General features: G+C 44.8%; 1 protein-coding gene across 1 annotated transcript; it reads right to left on the bottom strand.

The window, feature by feature from the left end:
- Positions 1-404: 404 nt before the first annotated feature.
- LOC103403567 (uncharacterized) lies at positions 405-1,232 on the bottom strand. Its single transcript, XM_008342409.3, has one exon. It carries the CDS (start codon positions 1,230-1,232, stop codon positions 405-407), a length of 828 nt encoding a protein of 275 aa, XP_008340631.2.
- Between the last annotated feature and the right edge of the window lie 11,479 nt (positions 1,233-12,711).

Below are 12,711 nucleotides of genomic sequence, written 5' to 3'. Positions count from 1 at the left end.
TTGAGTCCAAATGAGACAGTTTTCAATACAATTGTGGTTCATTAAAGCCTTGTGATTTGGAGTGCTACTATTACAAGGACATGATCATTGTATCTTGGGAGACAAGTGCTGATCAACCATGAGCACCGTAGTAGGGCATAAACTTGTCGTAAGGACATAATGTTTGACATTTGCCTCGACCGTATTTTCAGGTTTTTATAATCTATTATGTCATGTACATTTAACATTGGTCATTCATGTGCATGCATTACTTTGATATATAATTGCATGAATTATTTCTTGATTTTATATGTGATTAATATAGCAAGTAGACCTTATTTTTCTAACATAAATGGAGCAACAGAAAATATGGTTACAACAGACGCGCAAATTGGAAAAAATATTAGAAATACAGACATCGTTCATCATGCTACATCTGCACTGATAAAAGGGGTAGATGCAGATGTGGCCACTTTCGTATATTCGGTGCTTCCTTGCATTTCAAGCTCTTCTCCATGAGTCTCCTTACACTTATGGTAAAGGACAGTATAAATCATCAGCATGGACATCCTGATGAAGCAGGATATAAGATTCATGAGGAGCAATGGAATCATTGCCGCATTTAGTGACTTGACTGTTGTCCCAGTCTTGTGCCAACCATAGAAGACCAAAAGAGAGAATGCTCCGGACAAAAGATTTAGGAAAAATCCTCGTAGCGTAGATCCTTTTATAAGCTGTCCAGCCTTCCCTAGTGCCTCGATGCCACTTTTTTCTTCGAGTACTGAAACAACGAGTGCTAAATTCCAAACAACAGCTAGATAGGCCTGGAAAACCAAAGCTAAAAGAAATACGGTTTTGGAGAAAGCAGGCGTAGTATATGTAAGACCAAAAGTCAGCAACAAGGGAAGCAGAAAGACTATAATAAATAGATAAAAGCCTAAATCAAGTAGGGCTATGTAAAACCAAGTAACAAATGGTCTTTTCAACGATTTCACGGCCCTTGATAGTAGTTCCTTGACAGACAAGTCTTGACCGCGATAAGTGACCCCTGATGCTAAAATTGAAGCTGTTGTAAAGAATAATGAGGCAAAACAGGAAGCGGAAATGAAAAGCCACTCAAGTCCTGCAAATAACCGGAGGTCCTCTTTCAAAGTAACCAAAAGGTGGTTGAAGTCGGGGGTACCCGCGACCGTAGAAGGTAGGAGGGCTGCATTGAGGGTGAAATCAATGAGCGATAGTTTGATGGAGTACATATTGCTCACCAAGAGGATAGAGCTAAGGGAAATTATGAGTAAGATGATGCAGGACATGAGCTTCACATTTTTCAAGAAAAGTTTGAGGGTTTCTCTTAGAATTCCCACGAAATCCAAAAGCATATAAAATTTCATCATGAAATTAAAAGGATTGAAGTTCTTGAAAAAGTTTCAATCTCTAGTTTTTTGAATTAATTGTAAGACAGCACTGATGGCTGATATTTATAGACCATTAATTTATATTGTGAATTGTTTTTTGTATTATTTTCTAAATATTTCTACTGGCTACGTACACAAAGAAAAAGTAAACAAGTTGCCTTGTATTATCAGAAGCCAACAATTGGTAGTTAAAAGTCAATGATGTGTGCAGGAATAATACTTATACTATTCTTCATTACTTCATTTCCTATTAATTTCGTTCAGATCCAAAATAGTTGACCGGCAAAGCAGAAGAATAGACCCGGCCTGTTGTTTGCCAAAAAATAAAAAATAAAAAAATAAAAAAAGACCCAGCCTGCAATTAAGAATAATTAATAATACCAGTTATTTTTAATTTACCGGAACACGATCACATGATGTTATTTTTCACTTACATTATAACACGTGATTTTGTTCTTTATTAATATACCCTCGAAGTGTAACACCATGTCGCCCAGTCTTATCACAACACATAAAATGATATAGCACGTGATTTGTGTTTTGCTATAATTAAAATTTCCATAAAAAAAGGGAATTGTTATTACCACTTAAAAAATCTCATTCTACACTCCAAACTTTCTATATTAGGAAAGAAAAATACAAGTGCAGAATGAGATTTTTGGAATGCCAATAACATTTCTCATAAAAATAAAAATAAAGTTAGTTAATTGTCCCATTCCACAGGAGAAATCCACATGAGGAACAGGTAAGACCTGCTACAGATTGGTGTGGATGTAAATAAAAATAAAAACAGTGACAAGGTCAAGCCCGTTGTTTGACCCAGCAGCTTATGGGCACAAAGTAAATACCGCGTAGGTTATATATGAATATCTATCGTTGAGTCAAGTCCATCTTCAAAACAGATTATCCCTCAAAAAAAATGGTCGAAGACTGATTCAAATACCCAACTTCCAGAGTCTAAAGTCATGGTGATAAAAGATCATAATGTTGGATTTCTTCTAATATAAATAAACCTTAAATGGTCTACAATATATAATAGAAATTTAATATTGGATATTAACATAGATATTGTGATTTGATCTCCTAATGTATCAATCTTATATTAGGTATTAGGTATCTTGTAATGCAAGTAAGATCGATGGAGTCCTTGATTATATGTGATTATGATTTCTAACTAATAGGCTAAAAAAGTGGGGTTTGTAATTCCTTTATGGATGGAACCTTAATGCCTTAGCCAGTATAAATGCAAACCCTAGATACTCAACAAACTCTTTTCATAAAGTAGTTGTATCCGGCCAGATGCTTTGTAGAAGACTTTGGTGTTGCCGCAGCTCTCATCCTTGATTTGATTAAAGTTGTAGAGAAAAATTGAAAAATTGATGCAGATGTCAGGTTTCTTTGTCTTTACAGTAATGCCTAGGAACAGAAATTTTGATTAGACAATAGCATTACGCAGACTACTCTATATTATAAATTCATTATATTATTAAGTGTTGAGAAATACAGAACACATGTCTTGAAAAAATTGTGCAATCTTTTAACCCACATCCGTCTATTGCCATAAGTAACATCATCATATTTGACCTCCGCATTCCTTTTCTCTTGCGGCAACAAGGTCATAAATTACAGAGCATGGTTTTAATATCTGCCATTTTTTACAGGATTTATGCTAATTAAATTCATATCCATATCTAGCAAAATGGTTTGTTTCATTGACTTCAACTTTCCAGATGGTTTATGGTATTGTACTTTGGTTGATATATATTTGGTTGGATCCCTGAAGCTTAAATTGGTTATAAGATTAAGATATACTTCCATAAGTGATGTGCTAATTATTATAGAGCATGTACATACATTGAATACCATGTTTCAATTCAGCATTGACGTCCTAGTATACAATGCTTCAATTCAGCAGTGACGTCCTAGTAAAGAGGCCCATATGGATGCCTCTCTTAAAGCCAACATCATACACAAGAAAACACCTTCCCGAGAGAAGACTAGTCATGGTAACAAGCCTTTGGGGTCGGTGACGATACAGTAGGGGAGGTCGCCCGGAGCATATCGTTAATATATATAATTTTACGTTTGTTTATTTCGAGCAGATGAAATTAGTAATATTATCCGCGAGTGTACACATTCTAATTGACCGACTAATTCTAATTGTTTTGTTCCGAAGCCAATATAATAACATTATGTAATGTAATGTGCTGCGTATACCTCAAAGAGTAGCCACTGTGGGGGATCTATTTTCCTTTTGCGAAGTATGACTTATGCATTTATTCCACGCCATTTTTTGGTGTCTCCATATTTGGGTCAGAAACTAGCGTTAATAAGCTCCGCAAAAGTATAGGTTATATACAAGTTTTGCAAGCATGTATGTGTATTTACATTTGTTCTAACCTTGCACTGGAGAATTTCTTGAGATCCCTCAATCTAGGAAGCCCAATGAAGAGGTTCGTACATACATCAGCATGTACGATTCTAGTGTGATATTTTCTTTTGGTCGTCTTGATAAATTAAATTATATATATACAAAGAATGGTTGTGTTGGATTCAAGAAGTGTTAAATTGTTCCCGCAAAATCCAACCATGTCATGACATCTTTCTGATTGCAGGAGATGGAATTAGTTCTGTTATAGAATTTATCAATACTATTGTGATATGTTGTGTCTATATATATGATTGTGATAACATATATTAAAGTTGCATTGCAGGGATGCATATGCCAAGTTTTATATGTATCTATACATGAAAGTAAGTTAAATACATTTTGACAACTTTTGTTATGGCGTGAATAGCATTACAAGTATGGCTATTTTATTTCAAGGATGTGTAAGGTGACACATTTTCCCCTAATTTTTTCGTGACCTCATTCGATAAATTATAACTATTTGTTTGAACCAATTTTCACGAGATGTGAATGAAGTTTTATGCCATTAATAGCACACGAAATCTGTATGACTAATTTGTCGGGTTTGTCTACAATTTTGCTTTCTTATCTCAGTAGTCATTCAATTCTACTTGACTAGTTCACTATGAAGAATTGGTGCATAACTTGTTGATTGATTGAGAATGCAATGGCAAGGACAAGAACGCTATACAAATGAATGAGGTTTGTAGTAATTATGTGACAATTCTCAATTGATTTTATTTATTCTTATATGAGAGTTATGGTTAGTCATGTGATTATATATATGTTTACAAAGAAGTAGTGAACATGTGAAGGCATGAAATATGTATTTCATCCAAAACATGCGACTTAATTGATAAGCATAAGTTTTCAAACTTTTACATAGTTTGTTAGTTTTTCCTATGCCTAAAGAATTTAAACAATGCTTTCATTAGTTAATTTTTATGTGCATGTTGGCCCTAGAAACTACAAAGCCTACGTGGCGCGCAGGCCGAGTAATCTATAAGCTAACTACGTCCTTTGGTGAATGCGGGGCGTGCCAACTCGTCGGCCGAGCTCGGCCGAGGAGTAAATTTGTTGATGTTGCGTTGAGTGCGCAACTGACTTCTGCGTCTTGCGATTGCGGCCGAGAAAGGAACACGTCTCGGCCTCTTGGGCTCTCGAACCTGAAGACAAGGTTACTATTCTTACGAAGTTCAATATCAAATTCGGCTTTCAATGTGCCGAACGTAATAACGTGTAACACCTCACTTCGCCGAGAAGGCTGATGAGATGACCTCGACCAATAAGGGTTCAGAAACCCTTCTCGACCGAGACTTGGATAGGTAATCAACCGTTCTCGCCGCAGTGCTGTTGATGCCAACGGAAGATACTGCGAAACCGACCGATTCTACGGTGACAGAGCTATCTATGCCGACTTAAGATATCACCGGTTGCTTCCACAGTGTTGTTGATGCCAACGGAAGATGTGTCAGCGAAAAAGGAAAAAGAAAAATCACAAGTTGTGAGAATTTGCGCAGGGCAATTTTGTATTGATTTGCAGGGGCCTCCTTGATGCACAGCTTCCCTTATTTATAGTACTGGACCTTGAGTCCGAGTTTTAATCCTACTCGGACTAGGTTTCCCTCTCCGGATCAACATCACCTTGACCAGTCCTATCTTCACTAGGACTACGAATCTAGTCCTTAACTGAGCCGGATTCGCCTTCTGGATTACTGATCCCGTCGAGACTCCCTATTGTACTAGGACTCGGCTTGCGTTCTGATTTAACCGACCTAGGCTTGGAAGCCCATGAGCTGAACGATCCATGGCCCTTTCGCCGCACGGCCTCTCGGGCCGAGAATGATCTTTTTCTCGGCCCAAACTATTATTTTGGGCCCAAACATTGCCCCCTCGCTTCTGAGGTCCTCAGCCTGAATTATTCGGCCGAGTTTTGGCCTTGAAGAAGCGAATCTACCACTCAGAACCCTAGTGCCCGAGTTCCGAGGTGCATTTATTGGACATGATTGCACGATCTTGATCTTGCTGACCAAACTCGCCACGTGGCATCCTCCAACACGGCCAATCCCCAATAATGACGTCTAAGGCGTGCGGCTGCCTGAACCGTCTTGCCATTATGACCTTATGGCTGAACTTAACCACTACCTCAATCCGTGAGTCCACTTGTCATCGTGCAGGCGTCGAAACGTCTTCTGCCATTAATTTCGCCGCCCCCAAAACCTAAAACCTTCGGTCTTCTCAACTGCATTTCCAAAATGTTTATCATGATTAGCGATTCCTTCGGTCGATTTTGCCTTTTGTTTTGAATTTCAAACGATTGCTCTTCCCCCCACAACTCTATAAATACCGAAATTCTCTCATTTGCACTTTACGCTCTCAAATTTTTCTGAAATCTCTTGCCATTGCTCTCTAGTGCATTTCTCCATTCCAAGTCTTCGTCTTCAAATCCCCTACCCAGAAAACCTTTTACGCCGTGCTTCCTTCCTACAATGGCGTCCTTCATTTCCAAGCTTTCTAGGGAGTGTGACCAGCATCAGAAAATTCTTGATCGGAGCTCGATCAAAACCATACGGTTTGAAAATGACATGAGCACTGTCCACCAAATCCTGGGTCCTCTCTTCAAGGCTACAATACCGTCGACCATTACTGGCCTTCTCCAGGAGCACTGCCTAACACCCTTGCTCCAAGGGTTTGAATGGTCGAGATGGGATGTGGCAAAACCCCAAGGCTCCTGGCCATCGACGACCACAACCTGGGCAGCCTGGGTTGTTCGAATGCAACGGCTCTTCGGCGAGAAATGGAAAGCCCTCGGCATTTATGACGCCATCATTCTCTCGTCAATGGATGTCATTCTCGACAAGGAGCTTCTCCTAGCCGCCTTGTGCTTCTGGTGCTCGGCCACCAACACCCTGGTTCTTCCTCTTGGTCCCATCGGTCCCACCATCCTTGATGTCATCACCATTCTGGGGATTTCGGCAACCAGGATCCCTATCGACGCGGCCCTCTCTGGGCACCCGTCGAATATTGATCTGAAGACGCTTTTTGATCGACGAGCCTTCGAGACCTTGAACCTTGACGGTTAAATCCCGTCGAAAGAAGACATTCAGAAGCTCCACAAGAACTTCTTTAATTACAACACCCTCTATCTTCACTTCGCCGGCCGAGGAGAAGAGGATCTGCGAGAGGGAGAGCATGAAGCCTTCCTCTTCTATTGGTACAACAAATACATTTGTTGTACCAAGTCGAACAAGTGTTTGGTCGAGAACATGCCGGTAGCCGAAGCCCTGGCTAGTGGTCACGTCCTAGCACTGAGTTCCAACATTCTCGCCCATCTCTTCCGTTGCCTAGCCGATGCGACCCTCCACAAGGTCGACCCACACCAGAATGGTCCCCTCTGGGTCTTCCAGCTCTGGTTACAAGTGTACTTCGCCTCCCTTCGGCCGGCCATACCTGACTTCTCGCCAACGGAGGCGCTTGGACCTCAGCTGGCCTCCCGACCGACACCTCCTCACCAAGCCGAAGAGGTATTTCGGTATCTCTTCGCTCTTGATGACCTCTCCAACGATGAATTCTTGATATGTCGTCGTCGGGACTATCTTTCCTCCATCAGACTGCCTACCTCTGTATGGGGCGCGGAGGAGGATGCCGAGCTTCGTCAGACTTGGGGGTCGTTTGTGCTCGCTCGCGACCTCCCTCTCGGCTGCGATGGGAAACGGTCGGGTTGGGAAGTGTACCATCCGAACTTCCTTGCCCGACAGCTCGGCTATCTTCAGGGCTGCCCCGTTCCCCTTCTTTCCTCCCGAACAGTCCTGAGCCGTGGACGTGAACCTCGTTCCTCGGAGAAGGAATGTAAAACTGCCGCGAAGGAGTTCCAAGAGTACTGCCAAAAATTCCGCCTTCGACCGGCTACCCCAGAAACCCTTTGCACCGACACCTTCGGTGAATGGTGGGAAAATTACACCCAGGAGTTCTTTGGTGCTCCGATCGAAGAGGTGCTGAACAAACTCTTCGGTGACCGACCTAAGAAGGCCTCGGCCCCCCAAACTCAAGGTAACTGTTCATTTCTCCTTTTTTCTTTCAACTTTGCATACTGATTTGCCTTGCTGAATTGCTTTTATCTTCTCAGGTAGTCGGCCTTCAAGAAAAGCGGATGCAGTTGCCGCTGCTACGGCCGAGAAAAAATCGGTCGTGGCCAAGAAGGACAAAACTGCTGGTCGGGCCGTACTGATCAAACGGCCTCGCCCAGAGGCCGAGCCGGCTATCGAGTCTCCCCTGCCTGCCAAGCGGGTAAAAAAACTGGCGAAGAAAGGTGCACGAGAGATCCACATCATCTCCAGTCATACTACAGGGACCACGACTCCCAGTGCTTCCCCTTCTCCCGCCGCCGGTCATTCCTTGGTCGAGAAACCGCCAGCTTCGGTAGCAGAGATAGTTCAAGTGCGGCCTGTCTTTGGGGCCGGCACACCAGTCGTGCCTCCCTCCGTCGATGAGGCACCTGTCCCACAGAAGGCGGTTTCTGCGACCGAGGGCACCTCCCCTAAAAATCCAAAGCCCTCGGTCTTCGTTCTAGAAGAGAGTGAGGGGAGCGACGAGGTCCCGCTGGCACATCGTCCTCATACTCGCCGACAACCTCCTCCAGTGTCCGAGATGGCGGTTCAAGCCGGCCCCTCCATGGCCGATCGTGGCAAGCGTCCGGTCGAGAAACCAACGGTGGTGGCCGAACCCCTTGCTCCTTCTCAGGACCAGGGTGTTCTTTCCTCAGAAGCAGTTGTCCCGGTCGGCCCTTCCACAGTCGACCGTGGCAAACGACCAGTCGAGGAACCCGAGGCAACGGCGGAATCGCCCGTTCATCCTCAAGACCAGGGCTTCCACATTCCTTCGCAGGAGGTTACTTCGGCCTTCGTAAGTATCTTCCACCGTCTTTCCTTGATTGCTTTTCCGCTTTAGAATTCTAAACGAGGAAAATACTAAATGTCAGGTGCCTGTACATTCTTTTCACCGACAATTCTACGCGCCGAAGGGCGTTATCTATATTTCTTGGCCGCCTCAGTGGCCATCAAACGTAGATAACCTCCATCGGCCGCGTGAACTTAGAAGCAACCTGAGACACTGGGCTCGGCCATTGAGTTCTTTAGGTTCGAGCAACGATCCTGGAGACATGGCCGAGGTCTCATCTCGGCAGGTTAAAAAACGAAACCTTCTTGTTATTCTTGTCATGACTTCTTTTAAGCTTAACCTGATTTGTACGTGCAGGCTTCGTGGGAGGTCGAATTCAAAGCCCTCCTCTCCAGCACAACTGCAGAGTCCGGTCCTTCGGCCGCTACGACTGAAGCTGCCGATCCAAGCGCTCTAACTCAGTTGCGAGAAGTTCTGTCGCTTTCAACGTCACAAGTACTCGAGCCTAACGGTCTTGATCTGCTTGGCGTATGTCTGAACGACCTTGGAGCCGACGGTCGCCTGAGCGGAGATGCCATCGTTCGGGCATCGTCTGCCTTGGAACGGGTTCAGGAGACATTTAGTATCTTCCAGACCGCTCTAAAGGCCGAACACGACCTGCAAGCTGCCACCGCCGTTCAAGACACTCTCCGTCCGAAAATCGACGATCTAAGGGCAAAAGGAGAAGCCTTAGCCGAGATCGATCGTCAGATGGCCGAACTAGCAAAACGTCGGTCGGCCATTGCTTCCGAGATTGCTAAAGACTTCGAATCGGGCGGAAAGGATTGCCTAACTGAGTACGCGGCGACCACAAAATGGGTCGAGCGGTTGAAGCTGGACAAGAAGAATCGGCAAGCTGAAGTTATCATGGCCAAGGTGCGGTGGTTGGAGTTGAAGGCCCTACTTGGCACCCTTCTACCCTCTTCGCCTTAAAGGCACTTGGATGTAAAAACGATCAATTCAGTCGTCTTGTACATGTTTACCAATATTAATGAATTGATTTTCTATTCCCGCATTTCCCACGTGACCGGGTAGTATTTTTTTAAAAACTTCCCGTTGATTGGCAATCTGTGAACCACACCGGTCCGGTCTTTAAGATGATACGCCCCTTTTCCGTATACTTTATGCACAACGAACGGTCCCTCCCAATTTGGCGACCACTTGCCGAATCTAGGGTCTTTTAGTCCTACGGGTAACACCGTTTGCCAAACCAATTCACCTTCGCCGAATGTTTTATGTCGCACCTTTTGATTATATGCCCGCTCGGCAATCCATTTTTGTGCCACCAGTAAGTTATAAGCATCAAGTCGCACTTCTTCCAAATCTTCTAATTCTTGCCGCATGGACTGGTTATATTCGGCACTAAACAAACTACTTTGTTCAATTAATCGTAACGAATTTATGCTTAACTCGACTGGTAGCATTGCATCGTGTCCGTAAGTTAATGTGTACGGGGTTGTCGCGGTCGCCGACCGGGGCGACGTTCGGTATGCCCATAATGCCTCGTTCAACTTCAAATGCCACATGCCAGGCCTTTCTGTTATTATTTTTTCGAGGATGCCAATCAACACTTTATTACTTGCCTCGACCTGCCCATTCGCCTATGGATAATACGGTGTGGACTGTTCCAGCCAAATTTTCAAATTTGCCGTGTACTCCTTAAACCTTTCAGCTGTGAAGATTGTTCCATTATCGGTTATAATCGTTTCTGGTACGCCAAATCGGGTCACAATGTGTTCCTCCACGAAGTCGCAAACTTCTTTAGATGTTAACTCGGCATATGATTTTGCCTCGACCCACTTAGTAAAGTAATCAGTTGCGACTATTATCCATGCATGCTTAGCAGCTCCAGAAGATGGCGTGATTTTGCCGATCACGTCCATGGCCCATCCTCTAAACGGCCACGGCTTAATGACCGAATGCAATGATTTGGCCGGGACCCTCTGTATAGGCCCGTGGATTTGGCACTGCACGCATCCTCGTGCAAACTCGATACAATCCTTTAGTATTTTCGGCCAAAAATAGCCATGCCGCCGAAGTAGCCACCGCATTTTCCGTCCGGATTGATGGGCTCCGCATACCCCTTCATGGACTTCTGTAATCGCCCGAGCACTCTCTCGGGGGCCGAGGCATAGCAGTAACAAACCATCTTCGCCTTTTCGATATAACTCATTTTGATACGTGACATAGTTCGTGGTGTGAACTCGTGTCCTGCGACTATGTTTTCCACTAGGATTATCAAGGTACTGCATAATGGGTGTTCTCCAATCATCCGGTATTACCTCGGTCGTGCAAATCTCGACAGAGTCCTGCCGATCCAACAACGAAGGTAAGGACATAACCCTGGTGCGTATCACGCCGTCGCGTCGGAGGAAAGGCCGGGTATAACTGTCGTATCACTGGTATCTCTCGGCCTAGTTTGCCCCCTAGGAGTTATGCGCCGGAGGCAATTTGAGCCAATTCATCCGCGTCAGTATTATGACACCGGGAAATATGTTGAAATGTAATACCGTCGAAAGATTCGGCCAAATAGCTGGCGACCATATGGTAAGGTGCCAGGGTACAACTCATGCAACGAAAGGAACCATTAAGTTGGTTAATCACAAGTTCGGAGTCGCCGAGGACGAGGGCGCGGGTTGCCCGCAGGTCATGGAGAATTCCAAGGCCGACGATTAGGGCTTCATATTCGGCCTGATTGTTGGTGCAGTCGAAGTCCAACTTAAGCGAAAAGAACTAGCGATTGTGATTCGGGGATTGAATGACAATTCCCACGCCCGCCGAAGATGACGTACTGGAGCCGTCAAAGTACATCGTCCAGTAGTTGTCGCGCGTCTGAACCATGTCGATTTCAACGTCGTTGCCCCCAAAACCGTATGGGGAGGGATGTTGGGCAAGGAAATCAGCCAATGCCTGGCCCTTGACAGCTTTCTGGGCTACGTACTGCAAGCTAAATTCGGACAGTGCCATGGTCCATTTCCCAATGCGTCCCTTTACGATTGGTCGGGTGAGCATGTAGCGGATGACGTCGGTCTGAACAATGACTTGGGTGACCGATGGGAGCATATAATGCCGAAGCTTGGAAGCGACGAAAAATACAGCCAGGCACAACTTCTCGACGGGTGGATAATTGATCTCTGGCTGACTGAGATTGCGGCTGAGATAAAAAATAGCTTGCTCCCGTCCGGCGTCGTTATCTTGTGCGAGGAGACAGCCGATGGACTCTTCGGCCGCCGAAATATAGAGCTTAAGAGGCTTACCGCGCCGAGGAGGAACCAGGACAGGTGGGTTCGTAAGGGAGACTTTAATTTGCGTAAACGCCGCCTGATGCTCGTCGTTCCACACAAATTTATCTGAGTCCTTGAGTTTCAAAAGCGTGGAAAACGCTTTCATTTTACCTGCCGAGTTGGCAATAAATCGGCGGAGGAAATTGATCTGTCCGAGTAAAGACTGGAGCTGTTTCTTCGTCGTTGGGGGTGGGGCAGTGATGATTGCGCGTGCCTTATTCTCATCAACTTCAATCCCACGATGATGTACGAGGAAACCAAGAAAATTCCCGGCCGATACGCCGAAGGCACACTTGGCAGGATTCATCTTGAGGTTGTGCCGACGCATGTGGAGGAAAGCCTGTCGAAGATCGTCCAGATGTGTCTGTCGGCGTTTAGATTTGATGACAACATCGTCGATGTAAACTTCGACGATGGTTCCAATTAAATCATGGAAGATGGTGTTCATCGCCCGTTGGTACGTGGCGCCGGCATTCTTGAGGCCGAATGGCATGACAACCCATTCGTAAGTGCCGAGTGCCCCCGGACAACGGAAAGCAGTTTTATGCACATCGGCTTCGGCAATAAATATTTGGTTGTACCCGGCATGTCCATCCATAAAGGATAAGATCGCATGATTCACCGCGGCATCGATTAACAGATCTGAAATCGGCATTGTATACTCATCTTTGGGAGTTGCCAGATTCAGATT

The sequence above is a fragment of the Malus domestica genome, chromosome 16 (assembly GCF_042453785.1).
Source record: "Malus domestica chromosome 16, GDT2T_hap1".
NCBI lineage: Eukaryota > Viridiplantae > Streptophyta > Magnoliopsida > Rosales > Rosaceae > Malus > Malus domestica.
The sequence above is the reverse complement of the archived record's forward strand: the minus strand, read 5'-3'. Positions and strand labels throughout refer to the sequence as shown.

Bases quoted from the DNA above. Each gene is read 5' to 3' on its own strand.
- LOC103403567 (XM_008342409.3), bottom strand. From the start codon at position 1,232: ATGTACTCCATCAAACTATCGCTCATTGATTTCACCCTCAATGCAGCC.